The sequence below is a fragment of the Silurus aristotelis genome, assembly GCF_946808225.1.
Source record: "Silurus aristotelis genome assembly, chromosome: 5".
Taxonomy (NCBI): Eukaryota; Metazoa; Chordata; class Actinopteri; order Siluriformes; family Siluridae; genus Silurus; species Silurus aristotelis.
Window position 1 is genome coordinate 23,010,081 of NC_139578.1, and position 24,952 is coordinate 23,035,032.

The 24,952-nt window shown below is 36.1% G+C and overlaps 2 protein-coding genes across 3 annotated transcripts in view; both read left to right on the forward strand.

Annotated features, from left to right (window-relative positions):
• chrnb1 (cholinergic receptor, nicotinic, beta 1 (muscle)) overlaps positions 1 to 3,477 on the forward strand; it is a 28,116-nt gene extending 24,639 nt beyond the window's left edge. For both annotated transcript variants that reach the window (XM_083541502.1, XM_083541503.1), the window contains 2 exons: positions 1,980 to 2,127; positions 2,959 to 3,477. In XM_083541502.1, coding sequence (XP_083397628.1) covers positions 1,980 to 2,127; positions 2,959 to 3,105 — 295 coding nt within the window. In that variant the 3' untranslated portion in view covers positions 3,106 to 3,477. The remainder of the gene's footprint in view (positions 1 to 1,979; positions 2,128 to 2,958) is intronic.
• A 4,417-nt stretch (positions 3,478 to 7,894) lies between these two features.
• On the forward strand, positions 7,895 to 21,305 carry chrnb1l (cholinergic receptor, nicotinic, beta 1 (muscle) like). The gene is made up of 11 exons (XM_083543053.1): positions 7,895 to 8,153; positions 10,087 to 10,220; positions 12,871 to 12,915; positions 13,532 to 13,641; positions 13,909 to 14,017; positions 14,140 to 14,287; positions 14,675 to 14,860; positions 15,109 to 15,332; positions 15,921 to 16,102; positions 20,479 to 20,620; positions 20,787 to 21,305. The coding sequence occupies exons 1-11, from the start codon at positions 8,063 to 8,065 to the stop codon at positions 20,925 to 20,927; spliced, it is 1,512 nt and encodes a 503-aa protein (XP_083399179.1). The 5' UTR covers positions 7,895 to 8,062; the 3' UTR covers positions 20,928 to 21,305.
• The last annotated feature ends 3,647 nt before the right edge of the window (positions 21,306 to 24,952 follow it).

Below are 24,952 nucleotides of genomic sequence, written 5' to 3' on the forward strand. Positions count from 1 at the left end.
TTCCTGAAAGCAAACGTCTCTAGCTTACATATGTAACCCCAATTCCCTGAGGGAACGAGACACTGCGTCTCCATGCCACACTCCCTGCATTCCTGTAAGCTCTTTCTTCACTCTCTGCGTTCCATTGGACAGATTACACACGTGATTCAGAGTGTGGTCACACAGAAGCTTTGCCAAAGCATAGTTAACGCAGCATCTCGTTTCCTCAGGGAACCAGGGTTACATAAATAACCTAGAGATGTTTCTTCTTTCTTTTTTTCAATGATGTAACTTTTTGTCAAATTAACTTTCTTTTTGTTAAAAGGAGTCTGCATTGCCAGTGCTTTTTAATACCCAGGAAGTTTTCCTCCAAACAAAAATGTCCAGGAAAGTTTGTTAGTTTCTTTGGGAAAAGACAAGCTCAGTTTTTGTACTTTGTAAACTTTTAGAGGAAAAGAAAGGCAAATGAGAGAAACACTGTTTCTTGTGATAAGTGGAACTACATTAAAGTAATAAAATGTATGAAGTGTACTTCTTTAATGAATTACATTTTCTATTGTTAGTTTTTGGTGCACTGTTATAGGAAAATAATTCACTTTCTATAAGAGCACACCCTGTTGTGTTTTTTTTTTTTGTTTTATTTATTTTTTTGTTAATTATGTAAATGATGTTTTTTCTTCCCATCATTACAATTAAAACTTTCTACTTACCTATACATTATCGATCCAATAGGTGTATCACAACAAAAGTGTCTTCTAAGCTCTTGAATCAGCATTCATGTTTTAAAATGATTCGTGGTTTGAATGAGATTCTTGCTTTCAAGACGTTGTATGTACTGTATATGCATGACATTGTTTAGGTAAATATAGAAAACTGATTCAATCTAAACAGATAAGGCACTTAATCAAATGAATAGGCTTCCCTCTATAATCAAAGTATTGCCTTGATTTCTGGTGCATGCTGGGAGTCCACAGCAACTGCAGCGTGCCAAAAATACACAAGCAACCAACAAGAAGGGCTCAAGAAACATGTTTAGGTGGAAATGAAGAACTTCTCTGCCTCCCAGTGGCAGAAAAGTGAATTGACTGTTTCTTTAGGGCCATCAGATTAACTTGATAAGGTGTTGCTATAGAAGGTCAGGAGTGGGATGGATAGAGAGGGACCGAGAAGGTGAGAGGATTTCATAATGGAACAGATGTTTAAAAAATGTCAATGGAATGTAGACACAGCACAGCTGTTATGATAGCCAGGTAATCAGCATAATAGGGATTTTAGCAGGTGGTCCAGCTGCCCCTAGGCACCAAAGAACAAAAATGAGAAAAAGAGAGATGTGAAGGAGAGATTTGTTGTCCATCCTTGAAAAAGTCACCTTGAAATCAGAAATGACGTAGCAGTCTGAGTTTGAGGCCCCTCTTTTGCTGCAATATGAATTGTAATTGTAAATCAACAACCCTGCCACTCCCAAGTACAACTCATTGCAGATCAAGAAGCTGAAATACATTCTAGTTCTTGATATTGAAAGAAATCAATCCAAAACACAAAGCAACATCACAAAAATATATAAATTCCGAATATATAAATGAACATATTTATCCATAGTGAGCAAACCAGGGGGAATAAGAGCAAGTAAAATCTCCCCAATATAATATGAGGAAGAAACCTTCAGATTATGAACAACATATGAATATGAGCATCAGAGTGAGTTCTGATTTCAGAATTCATTAAAGTTTAAACTTAAAGTTGTTTGTGGTTATCAACGTTTTAGTGATGAGCAAATTGTCCTTTTGAGTTGTAGTCCAAAAATGTAATAAATCAGTGTGATGCATTGCAAAACTAAATTCCAAAATGTTTTTTGTTTTTTAAATGTGTCTATTATTCCTATTATTAAAATTAAGGAAAAGCTTTGTTATTACTGTTAATAACAGCAGTCGTGTGGCTTGGGCTAATGAAACTTGCTAAATTAACTTGCAAATAAATCCAGTAATAAAACTGTACCGCAGATATCAGCCAGACGGCCTGTGCACTGACCTGAGAAAGTTCATTGATGGCCCCAGTCACTACCTGACTCTGCCCCCTGAGCTGAAATCGGCTGTGGAGGCTATCTGCTATATCGCTGAGCAACTACAAGCTGAGAAAGACTATGAAGCAGTAAGACACATTTTTTTAAATGTTTTTTAGTATTAGCAATTTGTTTAGAACCCATGTTTGGTATATCAGCCTGTTAGTAATCTAACTCATTAAAAGCTTTTTAGAATAGCTTTTTATATTCATAATTTTGTCAACTGGATGTTTGGCAGTCGTCACATTCATAACATCTTATTCACTGCATATATTTTGTCATTGCTGTTAGTAAGCTTGGAACCTGTCAGTTTATTTAAGGTTAATAAGGTGATGCTTCTCTTTATGTCTCACTAAATAAGGAATCAGAAGCTGTAGCATTGAGAGTACCATCTCAAAACTCACACACATGCAACCTCCACAGTCAAACAAATGAAGAAGCAGAAGTAGAAGAAAATTTGGCAAAACTTAAAAGTTAATCATTTAAAACATAAGCTCTTAATTAAACAGGAAGTTCAAAGTTATTTGCAAAAAGTAATTTGCATGCATCATTTAAAGTTTTACTTTGGACACTGTTGGAAAGCACAAACAATAAGAAAATATATTGTACTAAAAAAAAAAAAAGTTTGAACATTTAGTCTTTCGATTTATAACTTAACAGTGGGTTTGGATAAAAATCATTAAGCTATGCAGCATTGATGAAATATGTCTGTACAACAGACTTGACTATACACCTGAGATATATATTTCCACATCGAAAAGAGACAGAGAAGTTTAATATGTGCAGCAGTTACACACATTGTTTGTGAAAAATAAAACATTGTTGTTGTCCTTTGCATTTTTTATTTATTTTTTTCCTGTCCTTAATATTTCTTGATTATTTCTTTTTAATCTTGTCTTTTTCTTCCCTCTTATTCTCAGCTAAAGGAAGACTGGCAGTATGTGGCCATGGTGGTTGATCGACTTTTCCTCTGGATCTTTGTCGTCTTCACCACTGTTGGAACATTAGCCATTTTTGCTGACGCTAGTTTCAATGCTACTCCCACCGACCCCTTCGTGAGTCCTTGATCCTAGCAGGCATCACTCTTTTTTGAACTTTTGACTTTTTAAACTTCACAGCACAAAGCATAATGCTGGCTGTTGACATTCACTTTGCATTTTGCAGAGTGATCTGCAAAGAAGGCAGTGTACAGTCTACAAATCTGGAACTTAACGAAGATGACCGTTACATAATATAACAGTTACATTATAACAGCAATAGGGCAATGTGAGTAACTGTAAGCAACACAGGATTAAAAATAATTTAAGTGCTTTTGTGCAGTTTACTGATAATGAGAACTGGATTATTGTTTCAGCCATGAGATTCTTTTCTGTAGAAATGTATGTTATTTGATAAATGTATGAGCTTGATGTGTTTAATGAAGATACTATTTAAGTAAACCATCTGTTAGTCAGAATCTGTAGCTAATATACATAATATGGACAAAAGTATTGGGACACCTGACTTTTCCAGCCATGTGGTTTTTTTTTCCCTCAAACTGTTACCACTAATATAGAGACACAACTGTATAGGATGACTTTGGATGTTCGTGCATTAAATATCCCCTTCATGTGAACTCGGACAAACAAAACCTGGTACAGCATGACAGTGTCTCTTTGTACAAAATTAACTCCTTGAAAATATGGTTTGCATGGGTTGGAGTGGCCTGCTTTAGAGCTCTGACCTCAACCCTACTGAAGACCTCTGAGATAAATTGGAACACTGGTTGCACCCCAGGCCTCCTCACCCTACATCAGTGCCTGATTTTAATAACACCCTCGTGACTAATTGAGCACAAACATCCAGAAGCACACTCCAAAATCTAGTGAAACAACTTCTCATAAGAATAAAGGTTATTAAAACAGAAAATAGGAATGGCATCTTGAAAAAGCACATGTGAATCTTTAGTTGTTCACAAACTTTTGTCCAGATAATGCCTTATTCTTATGCATGTCTGCTTCCAGGTTTTCTCAAATATAAATTTCCAACTGTATTTTATCAACTTTTTTGACAAATAAAATAAAAAAAAAATTATGAAAATACCAACACATGCACTGAGCCGTGCCATGAGACAGACGGCAGTTGTGTTGTTTTACTTCAAAGAGAGTCAGAAAGAGCAGGAGAATTAAAAGTGCTAGGATCTTCCATCTGTTGTTAGAATGTGATCTCTGACGCTGTGTGAGGGATGTGACCTTCTGATCTTCAGTAATACAACCAGAGGGAACAGTCGGACAAGGACATGAAGTGATACTTAAACCAATTAGTGCTAATGCAGCTAATAATGAATGAATGGTACACTACCAGTTAGGAAGATGGTATGCCATACTAGCATTCCCTGGAGTACTGCAGTGTGTTTAGATTTTTCGATCTCTATTAAAATCTATACTAATATACAGTATATATAAGAATTTTTAGAAAATATATAAATAAATAACAATTTTGCTGCCCTAATCATAAAAACTGCTCTGTTCTCATCCTAGTACACTTATTTACAGTATATTCAGACTGAACATCTTTTCAACACATTGCATTGTTTAGAGGTATTTTCTATTACCTGTGTAATGTAATGATTTATCCTCTTACTATCCGGTGTCAAGTCAAGTCAAGAAGCTTTTATTGTCATTTCAAATATATATATATATATATATATATATATATATATATATATATATATATATATATATATATATATATATATATAGCTGTCACATTCCTCCAGAACCCTGGTGCTACATTTACACCATAAAGCTACATAAAAGAAAACACAGATCTAAGGTCTAGTGTCCTCGCCACATGAAGTGCATCGTGTGCAACCTAGTGCAAACAGTCACCTATACATTCCCCAAGTCTGGTTCCTACCAAGTTTTCTTCTTCTCAGGTTTCCTCCGGGTTTGTTTCTTTGCTCATTAATAATCTAAATCTCATTGTTTAACATTTTACAAATAAATATTGAATTCAATTAACTAACTGCAACCATTACAGATATACAGGAGAGAGAAATGAGAGAAAGTTATTATCCAGCTGTCCAGCAATAAAAAAGTAATTTAGGTTGCCCATGCTTTTCAGATTTTCTTTGTTTTACCCGGAACAACATCGGAAACCAAGGTATTTTTAGCTATGCTGTTAAAGCATAATTGCAACTCTTCTGTGAAAATAAATCTCAGAGAGGACACACTGTACAAATTAATGCTTAACATTTTCCCCCTCAGTACAAATGTGACAAGTGTTATGTTTGCCCTAATTATAAAATACAAGTGCAGTACATTGAAATGGCAAAGTATTACTTAAAACAAAACCCATAAACACATTTTGAAAGGCCTTAGATTTTTCACATGGGCAATTTGCTGGTCACCAAACAGAAAAAAATCAATGAGCTCAGAGTTAATTGCTTAGAATGCACACTTTACACGCACATTTCAAGGTAAAAGATGAGAAGGTGTGCACTCAAAGGAACGATACAGATTTGTACACATTATTCTTGGCATAGACCAGATTTTAATTAAATGTAACCTAGTTTAAGCAATTACTTTTGAATTCAAGCATTGCAAAATTAAAGAGGTTTCTGTTGTTTAAACTCAGTTAACACAAATGTATGGCCAAACTGACATGCTACTTATTTTTAAATGTGTTTCCAATTGAACCAAGCCAACAAACCAAGAGAAAGTGTGAGAAAAAAAAATAGTGGTTCTTTAATGAAGTACAGTAGCTGCTTTAAAATATAAGATGACGCCTACAGTTTATAAATTCTGGGAATCATGTATATACTTTGCGATTCATGCGCCACAATCTGTCCATTCTTTCATGTCCGTCATACAGATTTTATTTTGAGTACCGACCACAAAATTTCATCAAATCAATATATTGCAATGTTATTTTGCCCTTTTATGCTTCAGTTGGCTTTGCTGTGGAAAAACGGTTCCTCTTACATCCGGTTCAATTTTGGACTCAATGCTAACTTGCTGAATATTTAATGCATTTGAACAGCTCTACTCATTCAACTGGCTCTTATGGGAACTGAATATACCCTGGCTTATTGTCCAAATAGAATTAAAGGGGAAGTTAATGAAACTGAGTGCTGTCATCTTCCAGATTCTCTCTGTGCTCTTGTACATGTTATTTATTTTTGGTGTATAGCAAGGGGAATGTATCAGGATTCCCAGGCAGGATCAACCCTTGTTTATAGATGGAATATAAAAAAATATGCTGAGGCTGAGCGCAAGTATTTATAATGAGCATGGTGTAGTATTTAATGGCAGCCTTCAAATTCCTGCTGAGGTCATTGGTTCAGGTTGTGGAGCCACTGGATTGAGACAGTAAATATGTTTTAAACATATGTATATTTTGTTGTTGTTTTACAATTTAATACACACGCACACATACACACACATATATATATATATATATATATATATATATATATAGAGAGAGAGAGAGAGAGAGAGAGAGAGAGAGAGAGAGAGAGATTTTTATTTTTATTTTTTTTTTCAACATTGAAAAATAAACTCTTTTTATTCTCTACTATATGGCAAAATGTTTGTGCATGCCTGAGAATAACACCTATGTGCTTTGTGAGCATCCTTTATCCCTATTTCCCCATTTGCTGTTATAATAACCTCCACTTTATTGAGAAGGTTTTCCACCAGATTTTGGAGTGTGCCTGGATTTTTGCCCGTTTAACCACAAGAGAATCAGTGAGGACAACCATTGATGCAGGGTGAGGGTTGAAGTGAGGGCTCAGATTGCAGGCCACACAGAGCCAAACAATGTTTTCACAGACATTACTTTTTGTACAGGTTTGGGTCTCTTGGTTCAGTAAAGGAGAATTGTAAAGCTACACAATATAAAATCACCCCAGGAAACTGTGCAGTGACAGCTGTTTTGAGAAAACCCATCTTTATGGCTGTAATGGTCAGATCTCCACAAACTTTTTGCTATATTGTGTATTGCATATGTAAACAATAAACCATATATCCAATGTGAAAATGTAGCAGGTAAATGCTTAGAAATCTCATTCTTTATCATTTAATTAGAACTAAATGTATTGTTATTATTATTATTATTATTATTATTATTATTATTATTATTATTATTATTATTATATTTTCTTACTTTTTAATTTCACATGACAATAACTACCGACGAACAATGCAAGTATCTATGCACGTTTGTGCATATGTGTGTGCGTGCATGCTTGAGTGTCCAATGCTTTGTACTGGTAACACTGGGCAGCCCCGACAAATGCATGCCATACCTTTGAGAGACACAAAGAGCAAACTGACCACAGCAGATAAAGCCAGGAGCCGAGCGAGTGAGAGACAGACGGTGAGGGAGAAGGAATAAAAGAAAGAGAATGATAACATGAAAGCATGGCATGTTGAAAGGTGCCGGAGAGACGTGCTCGATGCCTACTTCCTGTGTGTGTGTGTGTGTGTGTGTGTGTGTGTGTGTGTGTGTGTGTGTGTGTGTGTGTGTGTGTGTGTGTGTCCTCTCTAGACCCTGGGGGAGAAAAGCTCCTGCTTGCTGTCTGCCTTACTTTGTTCTCACTGCCAAAGTATCTATAAGTATACTATTGTAATAGATTCCCTCTCTTGTTCAATTACTGCAAACACACAAAAACACACACACACACACACACACACACACACACACACACACACACACACACACACACAAACCTATCAACAGGTGCCTGACACTGGTGCTTCATAGTATGTAACCATTCCCTACATCCCATAATACCCTGTCCTGTCAATCATCCCACAGACCTACAGTGCACCAAAACCCAGAGAGGAAAGAAAGGATGGTGTGATCATGCCATTCAGAGAAACGCTACATTCAGGAGTTACAGGAGCTGTGATCACACCACTAACACAACTGTTTTCTAAAAGATTGTCTGATCAGAAGATCAAAGACACAGATCTGGTGTGTATCCGGGAGTGAAAGCGTGTGTGACGTGCTGGCCATCATTATCGGGTAAAGGTGCCAATGTGTGACGTGAGTCAAACAGGCAAAATGGAGCGAGGAATGAGAGTACTGTTTTGGGTTCTTTGGTCCAGTAGCTTGTTTGCTCTTACAGGTAAGACAAATGGCACTGTGGATACACATATTGTGCACTGTAATCAAATGTCTTTTGCTTGTTTGAACATGATGTATTTTTTTTATAGAGTTAAATACTCAGTTGTGAGTGTGTTATCAGGAAGTTCTCTGGAAGTCAGTTTTAAACAGATTTCTAAAACAGGAAAGGATTTAACCCCAAGTACCAAAATGCAATGCTACAATCTTATTTGACCTTGTAATGTACAGTGAACATACAGAGCACAGGTGTAGTCTGGCTCGAACACTAATGCTGAGTGCCACATGACTTGCTTTATGATCATAACAGTGAATGGCAGTTGTGCATAAAAGAAAGAGTGAGATAAAAACAAAAGGAAATTGACCAAATATAATTGTTTTTCATAATTTCATAATGCAGAGTTGCATGCATACACATACATAAGGCAGATAGACTGAGTTTTGAAATATCCTCTTTACTATGCTCTCTTTCTATTAACAAAATCGCCATACATTTATTATATTTATAAGGTTTTATCATACTATACAGACGAATGGCTTACTCTTTGGTCAAAACTGACTAAAAATGATTTTAATGTCATGTTGGTCAATTTGGGACACAAATAAATTAGGCCTTGACTTTTATTTTCATTTAGATGTTCAAACCATTATTTATTTGTACTATACATATTCAGGGCATCAATACAATGTTGTAGCGGTTGACCAAGCCATCCAACATATATGCAGTGCTCTAATTAAAGGGGAGGGGCTGGGACCCCCATAAGGCATTAGGGACCCCCCATGACAAGTTAAAAAATAGACTTAGGGGGTCCCCAAGATTAGTTTAGTAAAAAAATACATAAATTACACAACAACTGGGGACCCACCATAAGACTTGACTCAATTCGAGCACTGCATATGCATACATACATATATATATATATATATATATATATATATATATATATATATATATATATATATATATATATATATATATATATATATATATATTTATATATATTTATATATAAGCATATGTGCAGTGCTCGAATTGAGTCAAGTCTTACGGTATATATATAATGCATTTATTTATTTATTTATTTATTTATTTATTTATTTATTTATTTATTTATTTATTTTTCATTATTAAACTTAAAAACATGCACAACAATGCCAGCGGTATAAAAAAAAGAAACTAGAGTTAGCACAGTGTCACTGTGACTACTCACTCCATACCAGAAATAAGATTTGTTTTGCATATGCATTAAAACGGTAAAGAATCAATAGTGCTAACCAGGAAGTGGCTAGTGGCTAGTGGCTAACGATACCGCTACGGATTCTTTAGCATTTTATGTCCTGCTTCAAACATTTATCTAAAAAGAACAATCCTGACAAATCCATATATATCGACGAAGTGAATAAATGAACGATGAAAGGAATGAAGAAATTTGTAAAGTATGCTAAAATAAATAGAACAGTTAAATAGATATCTTTAAAAAATTAAATACTACACACACATTATTAAATTTAATTTTGTTCCAATTTAATTGTTTACTCAATTTAATAAATATAATTAAAATTTGATAATTGATTTTTTCTATTTTATTTGTATAAAATATTATTTTATATATTATTTAAGCAGGCATTAAATTTAAAATTGTTTTGAAATGTAAGCTTTTCAAAATGTTGATGATTACAAAGGTTGATAAAAAATAAACTGTGTTTATTAAAAACGACAAGCAAGTTTATGTTTTGCATTTCTTCCCCCTAACCATACCGAAATTAAACCGAACCGTGACATTAAAACTGAGGTACAAACTGAACCGTGAATTTTGTATATCGTTACACCATATACGCTGTCTATATAATCAAAGCATGTAACCAAAGTTACATTTGTCCTCACTGCTGTCTGGTACCACTAAATACACACAAATGTTGTGCGTATGTGTGTTTAGGAGGATCTGAAGCGGAGCGAAGGCTGTTGCATGATCTATTTGAGGATTATAACCTGAAAGTGCGTCCTGCTCGGGCCTGGAACGAGACAGTGATGGTCCGAGTCGGGATGACGCTAGTGCAGCTTATTAGTCTGGTAGGATTTTTATACACACTCTTACACTCATATTTATTTTATATTTTGAGGGTTTAGTTCAAGAAGAAAGGCAGGGGGTAGCCAGCTCCCTGGTTAAAACATTCAGCAAAATCAAACAATAAGTATTATTTTCCCATCTCTAGATTCCATGTCAATATAGAGCATTTATTAACTGTGCAATATCACTGTAATCAATATTGCATAGTGCTGTTTTACACAGCAGGCTATGTTGAACATGAACATAATGATCCTAAATCAACATTATGAGATAGGAAAATGTGATAGGCTTTCTTCTCTGTTTGAATTGTAAGATTTATTAAGAGCAACATGGTTATAAATATGAATTATAATTTATTTTATATGGTAAAGAACATGATTAGCATGAATCAATTGAAATGCATTGTAATGTTGTTTGGGAATATAAGACTGTATACTTATTTACTGTAAACGTAATTCTGGTACATTGTAACACAAAGTTAATGACAACTGATTTATCTTTTTTATAAAAGTTTTAGAAAGAAAGAAAGAAAGAAAGAAAGAAAGAAAGAAAGAAAGAAAGAAAGAAAGAAAGAAAGAAAGAAAGAAAGAAAGAAAAATTACATACATACATACATACATACATACATACATACATACATACATACATACATACATACATACACAAAAACACACGCACACGCGCACACATGCACACACTCACACACACACACACACACACACACACACACACACACACACACACACACACACACACACACACACACACACACACACACACACAAACATATATATACAGTATATATACTGTGAGTAAGTACACCACTCACATTTCAGCAACCATTTTAGTAGATCTTCTCAAGGGACAATATTATTGAAATAAAACTTGGACATATCTTAGAGACGTAAATGTGCAGCTTGTAAAGCAGTATAAATTTACTGTCTAAAAATAACTAGGTAATAACCTAGGTTAAAGTGTCGATATTTCTTTAAGCACCATTATTTTCTAGCACTGCCTTAATCCTCCTGGACATGGAATTGCACAGAGCTGCACAGGTTGTTGCTGAACTCCTCTTCCACTCCTCCATAATGACATCACAGAGCTGTTGGATGTTAGACACAAGGTGCTCTCCCCCTTTCACTTGAGGATGCCCCACAGGTGCTCAATAGGGTTCAGGTCTGGAGACATACTTGGCCACTCCATCACCTTCACCTTTAGCAATGCAATTGTCATCTTGGCGGTGTGTTTGGGGTCATTTTCATGTTGCAAAATTGCCGTTTGGCCCAGTTTCTGAAGGGAGGGCATCATGTTCTGCTTCAGAATGTCACAGTACATGTTGGAATTCATGTTTCTCTCAATGAACCACAGCTTCCCAGCACCACTAGCACTCATGCAGCCCCAGGACTGCAGGCGAGACACAATTTTCTTGATACTTCTCACCAAGCAACACATGCTGGACACCATCTGATTTAAAAAAGTTGATCTTAGTCTAATCAGACCACAGGACATGGTTCCAAGAGTTTATGCTCTTGGACAGGTTGTCTTCAGCAATCTGTTTGCAGGCTTTCTTGTGAGCCAGCTTTAGAAGAGGCTTCCTTCTGGGATGAAGGCCATGCAAACCGACTTGTTGCAGTGTGCGGCGTATAGTCTGAGCACTGACACGTGGATCTCCTGCTTTTGCAACCTCTAAAGCAATGCTGGCAGCACTCGTGCTACTGTTTTTTAAGCCAGCTTCTGCACCTGACACACAGCATGAGGACTCAACTTCTTTGTTTGAGCCTTGCGAGGACTGTTCCGAGTGGAACCCATCTTGGAAAATCTCTGTATGACTCTGGCCACTGTACTGTAACTAAGTTTAGGGTGTTACTGATTTTCTTAAAGCCTCGGCTATCTTTGTGGAGAGCAACAATTTTAATTCTTAAATCCTCAGAGAGTTCTTTGCCATGAGGTGACATGTTGAATATCCAGTGGTCATTATGAGAGAATTGTAGACAAAGCACCAAATTTAAACTCTAATACAAGATACACACATTTTTATGGTGCTGTCAAGCAGGTAAAAACATGAACATGATGAATAGAACATGTTGCTTCGCATGGTTAAATGCTGCTTATCACTTTTGTTGACAGTTATTTTGACAATAACGGCTGTATTTTGAGTTATTTTCAGAGGACAGTAGATCTGTACTGCTATACAAGCTGCACATTTACTACTCTAAAATACGTATATATTAAAGTTTAATTTCTATAGTATTGTCTCTTGAGAAGATATACTAAAATAGTTGCTGAAATGTAAGTGGGGTAAATTCTCTTTTGTAAAGTAGTTATATATATATCAGAATTGGAAAATCAGAATTGTGTATATATATATATATATATATATATATATATATATATATATATATATATATATATATATATATATATATATATATATATATATATATATATATATATATAGCAAAGCAATATATCTAAAGCAATACATCTATTTATCCAAAAATGTTCTAATTACTGGCTGTTGGAGCAACAAAAGCTTTAATAAAGTGCCATGTCATGTGTGGGCCATTAGATTTCATCTAAAAGGATTGAGTGTTCCACTGCTGCAGGATTTAGCCACCGCATAATATTGTCAGTGTGTCTCCTCTCCTGCAGGATGAGAAGAATGGGGAAATGACTACCAATGTTTTCATGAACATGGTGAGAGACACACTCTATTTGTTTTCCTTCACCAATTTGCCCTGTTCCTGTTCTGTCTTGTCACTTTGTGTAATTGAAATGTATTATGTCTCTGGTTTTCCTGGAGCCCTTTGCTCTCAAATATAATGTTACATTTCTGTTGTTGTAAAGCTAATAAGTGTGTTGTCATTTCTATATCAAATTGTCATTATTTGTGTGTGTGTGTGTGTGTGTGTGTGTGTGTGTGTGTGTGTGTGTGTGTGTGTGTGTGTGTGTGTGTGTGTGTGTGTGTGTGTGTGTGTGTGCATCCAAATAGCGACTAATTAAAGTGTAGTTTCAATAATAATATAACTCAAAAAAATTTCTTATTTGCCAGATAATAAACATTCCTATATAATTCACTAATCCACTAAATACTTTATTACTAAACAACAAAGATTGGAAGAGAATTTTAGAGGAAGGTTGAAAGCCTGTAATGTTATTTATTACCCAACTCTTTGTCTGTCTGTCTGTCTGTCTGTCTGTCTGTCTGTCTGTCTGTCTGTCTGTCTGTCTGTCTGTCTGTCGGTCGGTCTGTCTGTCGGTCTGTCTGTCTGTCTGTCCCTGCCTTTTATTTCCCCCTATCTTTTGTCTTCAGGCGTGGTCTGACTACAGGTTGTCCTGGAATCCGAAGGACTACGACAATATTGATGTTATTCGAATTCCCCCTACCAAAGTATGGCGTCCAGACATTTACCTAATCAACAAGTACGTGCTCGTTGTCCATAACCATCTACATATTTAAATATAACAGCCAACCTGTGGTTTAAAAGTAATATGACATACCGCCTGTCATGGCTTCTTATTTAAGCTCAGAATATATGTGACCTCTGCAGCCAAGGCTATGCAGGGAAAATAACAGAGTCAAAAGCAGCACTACACACTTACGACTGAAAGCACGTCAGAGGCTGTAAGTGTTGTATATTATATGCTGTTAAAAAGCACTAAGCGAGAGTGGTTCTGTCTATTTTGCAGTAACGATGGGCAGTTTGACGTTGCTCTTTATGTGAACGTGCTGGTTTATAGTGATGGCACAGTTTCCTGGTTGCCTCCAGCTATATACCGCAGCTCCTGCTCCATCGAGGTACAGCCAAATCTGCAGCACAAACAGCAGCTTACAAACAGCAATTATTCATCAGCTTAACGTTAATACACAAGCACTCAATTTTAAATAGTTAACACTAATATACTGCTCAATTTCTTCAGGTGGCCTATTTCCCATTCGACTGGCAGAATTGCACAATGGTGTTTCGCTCATATACGTATGATGCCTCAGAGGTGGATCTACAGTATGGCCTGGATGAGAATGGAAAAGAGATTCATGAGATAGTCATAGATGAAAATGCTTTTACTGGTTAGCCCACTTCCTGTGTCTGGAAACATTACATACAGTCCTCTTTATGATGGGTTTCCATTTGCCCTGTGTAAAAAAAAAAGAAATGCACTCTACAAAGTGTATAGCATTCTGAATGCTGTCCGTTCCATAAACTAAGCTAAACTGGAGTTCATAAACATCTCTCTTATCTTGAACCTCAAAAGGTCTTTGGATAGTAGCTCAAAGATTCTACTTGCATCACTTTATGATGTTTAAATAGTATGTAGATGCACAGTATCTGTGGATGGATAGATGAATGGATGGATAGATGGATAGATGATTGAATGGACAAATAGATCAATTATTAGATTAATGGTTGTATAGATGGAGGGATTTTTATGTTAATTTAGTGTCATCTTTGCTCAGAGAATGGAGAGTGGCAGATCTGCCACAAACCCAGCAGAAAGAACATCCAGGAAGACTTTTATGAGGACATTACTTTCTACCTGATCATTGAGAGGAAGCCACTTTTCTACATCATCAACATCATCGTGCCCTGCATCCTCACTAGTGTGTTGGCTATATTTGTGTTCTATCTGCCACCAGGGGCAGGTGGGTTTGCATAGCATAGTTAAGAATACTCTCCTATGCTCTGTGTCCTTTGCTTTTTATTAATGCTTAAATCATTGGCCAGTGAAGGTCATTCATTTTTTAGCATTCACTTGGAAAAGCCTAAAAATATACAGTATATAAATACAGTATAACAGTAGAATAAAAATTGGAGTAAATAATGTTTCTGTTCTATAAGATTGTATGATTTAATAATTTCTCAGGTACATCTTCTTTGGTGTTCCCCACAGGAGAGAAAATGACTCTGTCTATCTCCGTCCTTATTGCCCTTACTGTCTTCATGCTCCTGTTGGCGGATAAAGTCCCTGAGACATCTCTGGGAATCCCAATCATTGTAAATTATGTGATGTTTACAATGATCCTCGTGACCTTCTCAGTCATCCTCAGTGTTGTAGTGTTAAACCTGCATCACAGGACCCCCAGCACACATTATATGCCCATCTGGGTGCGCAAGGTCAGCCAGCATGGCGTTGCTATTAACCATTATTGCAATTAGATGTTAGACAGTTCCTAATTATTGTCCCAAGTCTCTTTTGTTACTGTTGTATGGAATGTAGAGTATAAAGCTAAACTGTATTGTAGTTCCTGAAAACCTGTTTCAGTAGCCTTTACTATATATAGAACCTTTAAAGAATAAAAAAAATTGTAAGCACAAAAAAACAAACTCCATTTACCTAGACTTTTGTTTGGATTAGATTTTCTTAAGACAATGATACATATTTCTTTTTCTAAACTTATAACATTTCTTTGTACTCCTGTTACAATATTTGTGGAATTTTAGGCATGAGCTCAGTGACTATGTAATTTGAAACTCTGATACTGAAATTCCTCTACCTGTAAAAATGTCAACGTGTAAAATAGGGATTTAATTGAAGATGAAAGAAGAATAAAAAAAATTTTCAGATGTATTTTGTAAATAGATTTAAAGTATTTAAAAATAAATGTATAAAAGACATTACTTAATAAGTCTTTTACTTTAAACTATAATATATAATGACATCATCAATCATTTTAGCAATCACTGAATTATTGATTATCACAGGTGTTTATCAATTTCCTGCCTCCATACCTGGGAATGCTCAGACCCCACCCAGAGGAACCTATAGAGAAGGAGGAACCTAAAAAGGACCCTCCCCCTGCTCGTCTTGATCACAACCTTAGGCCGGGCGGAGAATATTTCATCCGAAAGATTAATCCTGAACTGATTTCACCATGGAGAGGAAGGTAATGAGCAAAAAGAATATATAATGTCCTCTGTTGTCAGTTAACATTATTTAATGACTCACACTGGCTACTTTTTAACATCAGTGGTTGACAGGCATCCTGTGTTGAAACAACGTTGTGGAACTAAAATTCAGAAAAACAAGTTACATAAAACTAACTGTAGTTCTGCAATGATTGATGAGACGTTTCTATATCTTTGTTTTCTTAACTTATGACCATGACCTTAAACTATGCTTGTCTTCTGGCCATTATGAATCAACACAAGTGACCCAGGTGGGCCTCCACAGAAACACAGTATGCAACCTGATTTTTTTATTGCTAGAGCTTTTGGAATTGTGGAGACCATATTTCAAAGTGGTCATTAGGGTTCATAACACCTCCTGATGAGTGCATGTTGCCACACAATAAAAGACAGCACTCATAAATAGTGCTGATGCTGTACTTTGTTGACAATATGAGTCACTTGGTGTGGTGGTGATACTACTCCCTGTTGAGGATGAGCATCACTCAAGTGATGATACGGTTCTTTATTGAGGATGTGTTCTGACACTATTCTGAATTGAGAACCAAAATTGCTCAAAAACTTAATATTGTTTTCCATTGACACAAAGCACATAGGCTGTGATAAAGCACCATTAAAAATCTGATTAAGTTTGATGAGCTCCACTGCAAAATGTCAGCAAGTGATGCTCAAACTTATGTAAAAACAAGATTACTGTATTACATATAAAGAAAGAAACCAGGCACTGACCTCCATTTAAGTGTGTTTATACCACCACTTATGTTAGCCAATCGTTTATCCAGTCGTTAGAGAGTGGAATATCTTTAAGCACAAACATCTGGTCAGTGTCCCACCAGCTGGCAGACACTTCCATATAAAGTTTTAGAGCAATCACAGGGCACATGGATATTAGAATCAGTCACAGAAAGTGTGAACGTATCTGATGATGCTATCTAAATTAATAATGCCAAGATTATTTTTAGCAGAGGCAAAAACCAGTCTACATCAAGCACCTTTGTATCCTCTACTTTCTTTTCAACAAGACAAAAAAAAATGTGAACAATGACCCTTTAAAGGTTACCGAAATGAGGTGATGACAATGTTTTTGAAGTAAAAGTAAGTTTTATTATGAATATTAACAATGCGTCTTGGTTGTGCACACAATAACCACAGCACAGATTAATGCAGTAGAACTTTGACATGTTGGCGCTAAATGAACACCTCAAAAAAATTCCCAGCTGGTCTCATTTTCACTGTGTGTCATCTCATTTCCTTTCCTGTCACAGTGGACTACATGTAATAGAATTGGCAGCACTGTAGTTATTAACAAATATCGCTGTAAAAGGCGTTCAGCTGTTAAAGGATGATGCAGAAGATTTGGCACTCTTTCTAAAATCCCAATAGAGAATCATTCAAAAAATAAAGCTAAACCTCTCCTATACACGTTGGTTCTTCATCTTTTCCCCTAAAGGGATTGTCTGGCAGTTACAGGTAAATCAGTAGCATACAAAAAGTCTGTCCTGCTTCATTGTAATTTAAGCATGTAAACATGGCTCTTTCAGCCATATGGTGGTAGTCATTTCTCTTCTCCTTACAAAGGCATTTTATTTCAGCCCAGCTAAGACAGTCGCCCGCCACTGTCGCCAGCTTCTAAGCCCTTGTTTAGTTTGGGCATTAGGGCTAATCCTGCCCAGGACACAAAGGGGGGGTGAAGCGAGGAGGAGAGGATAAATGCATGTAGAATGAGTGCTGCTGAGAAATGTAGAGAGATAGCTGAAATATTGAAGTAGTGACATGTCAAGCTATACAGGCCATTTTTCAGGGCTGTGTGCATGTAGTTCTAAATGTTAAATGAGATGACAGTACAACGTTTGCGGAAATCCCCTGTGTGTATTTAGGAAATGACTGAATGGGAGTTCCCATCTGTCTGTGGTACTGAAGTGAAGTAGTGGACTCTTCACAGGCATGCAAAGCATTATATCTCTCAATCATTTTTTTTTCCCTCTCACCTTACACCTTTTTTTTCCTCTCTTTCCAACTGTTTCCATGGCCATGGATGGATGGTGTCAGAAAATAATTTATGAGCTCTTTTCTGATGCTCTCTTCCCCTTAGTTTGGCTTGTTGTGTCCTCCAGCTTTCATAACAGGTGGCTTTAAAATGCACAAGTGTTATGTATTCTTAGAAGTGGAGTCTATACTTCTGCCACTGAATGATATCTAGCAGTATGTCACAGGAGAGTTTGTGGACCCCAGTGCAGAGATGGGCTTAAGATGTAGTTTGGATTTATTTATTAGATTCCAAAAATGCAAAGAAAAATCTCATAAAAAATGCTTAAAGTGTAAAGTAAACACATGCGTTCAAAAGGGGTAACAGGAGAAAGCCAAGAGACTGAAGAACAACCACGAAGGACTGGCAAAGCAACAAGACCAAGCAACAACGTAGGGCAGAATGAGAATTTAAATACACTGGAGGTGATAGAATACAGGTGGAAACTGGAAAAGCAAAGGAACACACTGGAGACATCTGATGGAGAAAACTGAGGAAACAGAAAACAGAAACGTGAAAAGAAAGGGCAGAATCTTGACCCATATGGGGAAATTTGGCTGATCGCCACAAGAAAAACTTTTTTTTTATATATTTTTTTGCTTTCTTTCTTTTAGATACTGAGGTTAAAGTCAGCATAACAATAGATGTTTTAATAATTATAATAAACAATAATAACTGTCAATGGAAGTATACTAAGACAAACGCACCTGTGTGTGTGTGTGTGTGTGTGTGTGTGTGTGTGTGCGTGCGTGCGTGCGTGCGTGCGTGTGTGTGTGGGTGTGTGTTTGTGCATGTGTGTCTGTCTGTCTCTTCATAGACACAGTGTGTCGTAGATTATGTAGACATAGTAGCTCTTGTGTCATCACTGCCTCCACTTTAGAGTATGTGCATGAGATTTATACTTGTGGGCGGACGTGGTGTATAGTGCAATTTCTCTGTAAAAAATCACTGAATGTGGTGTGTGTGTGTGTGTGTGTGTGTGTGTGTGTGTGTGTGTGTGTGTGTGTGTGTGTGTGTGTGTGTGTCTGTGTGTATGTGTTTAAACCACTCAATACTATTGCATTCATATTTACAGTATCTACTGTCATTATTCAGTACATGTATGTGTGTTTGTGTACATATCATGCCATATGTCATTGGAAAGAAAGGTCGCAAGCAGACATACCACTGTAGGCTTATTTATAGTGTCCTTTAATAATGTATAGTGCAAATATTTCTCATTAATCGTGTTTAGGTTGAAACAAATTTATTTTTTACATAAAATTTTTAGAAAATGTAGGAATGTAGGACACATGATGCCCTGTGAACAAGTAGCCTTTTATTTAAGGTTAATTTTCCTCTCATGCATGGTGATAAATTGATTCCTGATGATAAATGAACAAATGAACTACCATAAGTAGCAAAAGTGGATGCTTGTGTTTTTGTCTACGTTATGTGAGCAGTCAGTATAGGATGCGGCGCTCTCACCGCTGCGGCCCGGGTTCGATCCCCGGTCAGGGAACCAACCCCAGCCACTTTCAGTGCCAGTCCCAAGCCCGGATAAATTGGGGAGGGTTGCGTTAGGAAGGGCATTCAGCTTAAAAACATGTGCCAAATCAAACATGCGGAGGATCTGCTGTGGCGACCCCTAACGGGAGAAGCTCAAAGAAAGTATATGTATATGTGAGCAGTCAGTACTTTCTAATTAACATGAAGCATATTTATACACATTTATAACCCTAACCCTAACCCTAACCCTAACCCTAGAAACACCTTCACTTTCTTGAGCATTCTGATTATTATCAGAATGATATATAATCATATATATATAATCATTCTGATAATTATTTGTAAGTAATATTTATAAGTAATTTTGTTTTTGTTTGCTGTATTTAGATATCATTGTAAAGTAAGATGATATCAATAATATAATAATAATATCAATTGACAATATAAAATAAAACGTGGTAATGGATCAGGTACTGGTTCTTCATGCATGTGTTGTTTTTGAAAGGTTATTAAAGTTACAGGAGAGCCTAGTGTTTTCTGAGGGTGACGTTGGTGGTAATGAATACTATATACAGATAGTCAAACTATAGTTTAATGATTATTGTGATATTTTATTATTTGTGTAACAATTGTGCACTGCATCCTGTGTCCAGAACACACATACACAAAATAATGCTAACAAAAAGCATTAATGATCATCAATGTCAACTCTTCCATTAGGAAAGACAACTGATAACAAGTCAGTCACTTTCTGGATTTGAGATTCAAGAGTCTACATTAAAATCTTTAAGACTACATTACGCTGATATTTCTATTCGAATGTGTGTATGTGCGTTACAGCCACCCTGAAAACAAGGTGCAGTTGCAGAGGTTTTTTGACAGTGACAGCTATTGTCTGATCCTGCCTCCTGATCTGAAATCTGCCATTGCTGCGGTAACATACATGGCTGAGCAACTGAAAAAACAAGACATAGATGACACTGTGAGTACACACACACACACACACACACACACACACACACACACACACACACACACACACACACACAAACACATATACATTTATTGAAGTTTTTTCTTCTTTTATGTAGCAACCCTATCTTGTTATTTCGCTCAATATTTAATTTTCTGCTTCTTCGTGCTGGCAGATGACTGATGACTGGCAGTACATTGCCATGGTTGTGGACCGTCTCTTCCTGTGGCTTTTTATCATCATCACCACCCTGGGCACCCTCGCCATGTTTCTGGATGCCAGTTTTAATCACACACCTGAGAACCCTTTCCCGTGATTTCCCATGACACACATCAGACCAACCTGACTAAAAGCACACACACACACACACACACACACACACACACACACACATTCATAATCTTTTTCAAAGTAAATCACACACGCAATATTCCTACAGCATCTATTTGTCTCCGTGTACGTTCCAAACTTAGATAACGTTTTGTGCCAAACAATTTTTTTGGCTTGCAGTTCCTACACCAGATCAAAAGAGGGCACCAGAGTGTAAGTTATAAATTAGAGTAAGCTCTATTGTTGGTACTGTATCTTACATGAATGGATCTGATCAATGCATTCACTCACAACGTTATGCAATCAGAGAGAAATAATATTTTGTACTGTACATTATGCAGTGTCTGTTCCAATATATAATGTATTGCAGTAAAAAAATATTTTTATTGCATCTTGTACATCTATTTCCTCATGCAGTGATCCTATCAGCCAAGCATTTGACAGCAGTGCCATGCATAAATATCATGTAAATGCAGTTTACATACATCAAACATCAAAAATAAAAGTGTGATCTTAGTTACTTTGACTAGCGCATATCCACTGGTGCCAGAAGAAGCAGATTAAGGACTTCACCTGACCTTTTACCGAACTTCAGTTTCAGTGCACCTGCTGATTTCAGAGATACTTTTCTGCTCACTGTGGTTGTAAAGAGATCTTATTTGAGCTACCATCCTATCAGCTTAAACAAGTTGTACAAGTGAAAACAGCCATGCCATGAGAATTAACAACCCCCCATACACACATGCTGAACACCACACACTCATATTCTGATATATTTCCTGAACTCTGCATGATTTTACCTGGATTATATAATTGTAAGAATGTGAGAAAAAAAGAACACTCTCTCTCTCTCTCTCTCTCTCTCTCTCTCTCTCTCTCTCTCTCTCTCTCTCTCTCTCTCTTTTCTAATTTTACTTTATTTATGTCTCAGACAAAACTATAATCTGGAATGTTTTGGCCTTTTACAGACTGCAGTATATATACATGAAAAGTGGACGTTTTATTCATTAAGTAATTAAACTTAGGAGAATGTCTTTATACAAGTATATCACTTTCAGTATATTTATTATATATTTAATAATAATAATAATAATAATAATAATAATAATAATAATAATAATAATAGTAATAATAATAATAATAATAATAATAAACACCTGAATGCATCACTGGAAAGTCTTTGATATTATAATTCATTATGTATATTCTGGATTTTGCTAATGATGTCTTTAAAACATAACATATTTATATGTATCATGTCTTACATATACTTAAAAAAAGAAAATAGGTAAGACAACATGCAGCCTTTTTAACTACAGCATTCTGTAGATTCATTATTTTCGTATCAAGCGCTCAGTGTAAACTGTTTCATTGTTACAAGTGCTGGCTTTAGGAGGGAACTAGAACGCATGTTATACTGGGTGCACATGGTTCAGCACCATTCCAAGACGACTCAAAGCAATTTAATCATCCTTCTTTTACACTATCAGCTCCCCTCACAAAATAACAAACAGAGCCAGGACTACAGCAGTGAGAGCAAAATCCTGCTCTTGAGCCATAATTTAGTAGTTTCTGTTACCCTGTTGTAGATAATGCACTGGTGATGCACAAGACAAATGTGTGATTACGGGAACCAGGAGGAGAAAAACCTTTGAAAAAATGCTAAGCTCTTTTGTGTGTCAAGGTTATTTGGCCCACAGCTTGGGAACTGGCCAATGAGCTGTCAGATAAATCACATAGCTGTGCCATAGTACACAACTCCTTAGAAAGGACTTTCCTCCTCCTCTTTTCTGCCCACTGATCTCCTTTTTTTTCAGTCTCAGCTATGCACAGAAGACTAGACTAATCCTGCTAGAACTGGAATTTTCTTAACAGAAACCAGAAAGTAAGTTTTTAAAATGAGGAAGGGCAAAGTTCCAACCACAGGGAGTTCAACTGCTCATAACCTCAGAGTGTACTGGTCTTTGAACCATGGATCAAGCACTTCTTTCAATGAAGCTGTCACAAAATATGCTAGAGTTACTATAGTAACAATCTGAGCCTAAGGGTGTAAAGGGAAGGTAATTCCAAGCAATCTGCACAAGAACAGTATCATTTCATCTCATTAACAGTTCATATGGTTTCAAATATTAAAGTATTATTTTAGTTTATATTGTAGTATCTTACTTTTACATTTATTTGTTTAAACATTTATTTGCAAATCTTTTCAGAATACTTGTGTCTAAATAAATTGTGCATTTAGAATACTTGATTTATTTTTTTTTTGTCATATTTTATGTCATTTTGCTAAAAGTTCTTATCCATTTACAAAAATATGTTGCACTAATTGTAATTGACTCATTAGCTAAAAACTAAATACTTTGTGTGTGGCCAAAATGATGATCAAAACGTATACTCCTCACCTTCTTATACTTTCTTCTTTAAGGTTCTTCTTTTCCTATTACCAGTGACTGGAATGTTGTAAGCTCAAAAACTACAACTGCCACTTTTGGGACGTTGGCCAAAGCCAATAAAACCACTCTGAGGAATATTACATTATAACTGCTGAACCTGTACTTTGACCCTATAATTTTTCCAATATACTGTACACTATATGGAAAATGACCCGAGCATAAGATTGGTATATGGTATATGTAAAAAAAAATCCCATTCCATATTTAGTCCCCATTTGTTGTTACAATCTCCTCTACTCTCCTGGATTCTAGGTTTCAGTGTTTGGTTGTGGAGATTTGTGCTTATTCAGCCACACATACATACTAAAATACATACTGTACTAACACTAGCAGAAGTACTGACAGGTACTATTGGTGGACAGTATTAAAGTAAATGTAATGCGTTACGGTACTCAAGTAGCTTTTCTGGGTATCTGTACTTTACTAAAGTATTTCTTTTTGGGAAGATTTTTACTTTAACTTCACTAAATTTCCAAGTCAAATATCTTACTTTTTACTCAAATTCATTTTGTGAAATCAGTTGTTTCTTTTTAATTATAAGTGGATAAAAACTTAACTGGCAATCCACCAATCAATGTAGAGCATGTGCTCTTTTTTGAACTTGTTTTATTCGTCACTTGGTGGTATCTAAGTGACACAGTTCAACAGCAAGCACAACATTTTGAGAATAATAAATGATGGAAGAAACTCCTTACTCGAACTTGACACAACACACGGGGCTTCATTTGCACGATATTTTATCATTCATAAAAATATCATTTTATGAATAGATTGATGCACTAAGAGTATCATTAGTCTTTTCACATACACTGAGTTGATTAAGCAAAAGTCTTAAATCTTAATTAAATAAATCATAGTACTTTGGATACTTAAGTACATTTAAAGTCAAAACATTTTAGTGAAAGCGAAAGTTAGGAAGGAATTCTTTTACTCTAACTGGAGAAATATTTTACCTACTGTATCTCTTCTTTAACTCAAGTACATGGTTTGCATTAATTATTCACCATTATTTAAGGTATTGCTGAGGCTTGGGGTGCAGTCACCATTCCAATTCATTCCAAAGGTGTTTATCAGAGCTGAGGTCAGAGCTCTATAGAAGGTCATGCAAGATCTTCAAATCCAACCCATGTAAAACATATCTTCATGGAGCTGGTTTGTGCACAGGGGCACTGTCATGCTGGACCCTGTTTGGTCAAAGGACAAACTTAATGCAACCATATCTACAGATCTAGGAACCTGTTTGGAAAAGAACCACATATGGCTAGTAAAGTCAGGTGTCCATATACTTTTGTCCACATAGTGTATCATTTATGAATTTCTTTGCTATGTTCGGTTTAGTGGTGCAATATCGTTAAAGTTTCTTATTTGCCTCCAATCTTCATTACAAACTCCATTTCAAGTCATAAATCTTTGTTTAAAACAATGTTTACCACTACACTGCAACACTGAAGTGGGCATAAAATTAATTTCCTGTCTTATTTACAGTTATTGCTTCCTTTCACAAGTATTGAGTGTGGTCTCCCTCCCGGTGAGCTCACTGAATCAGTGGCGCCAGCTC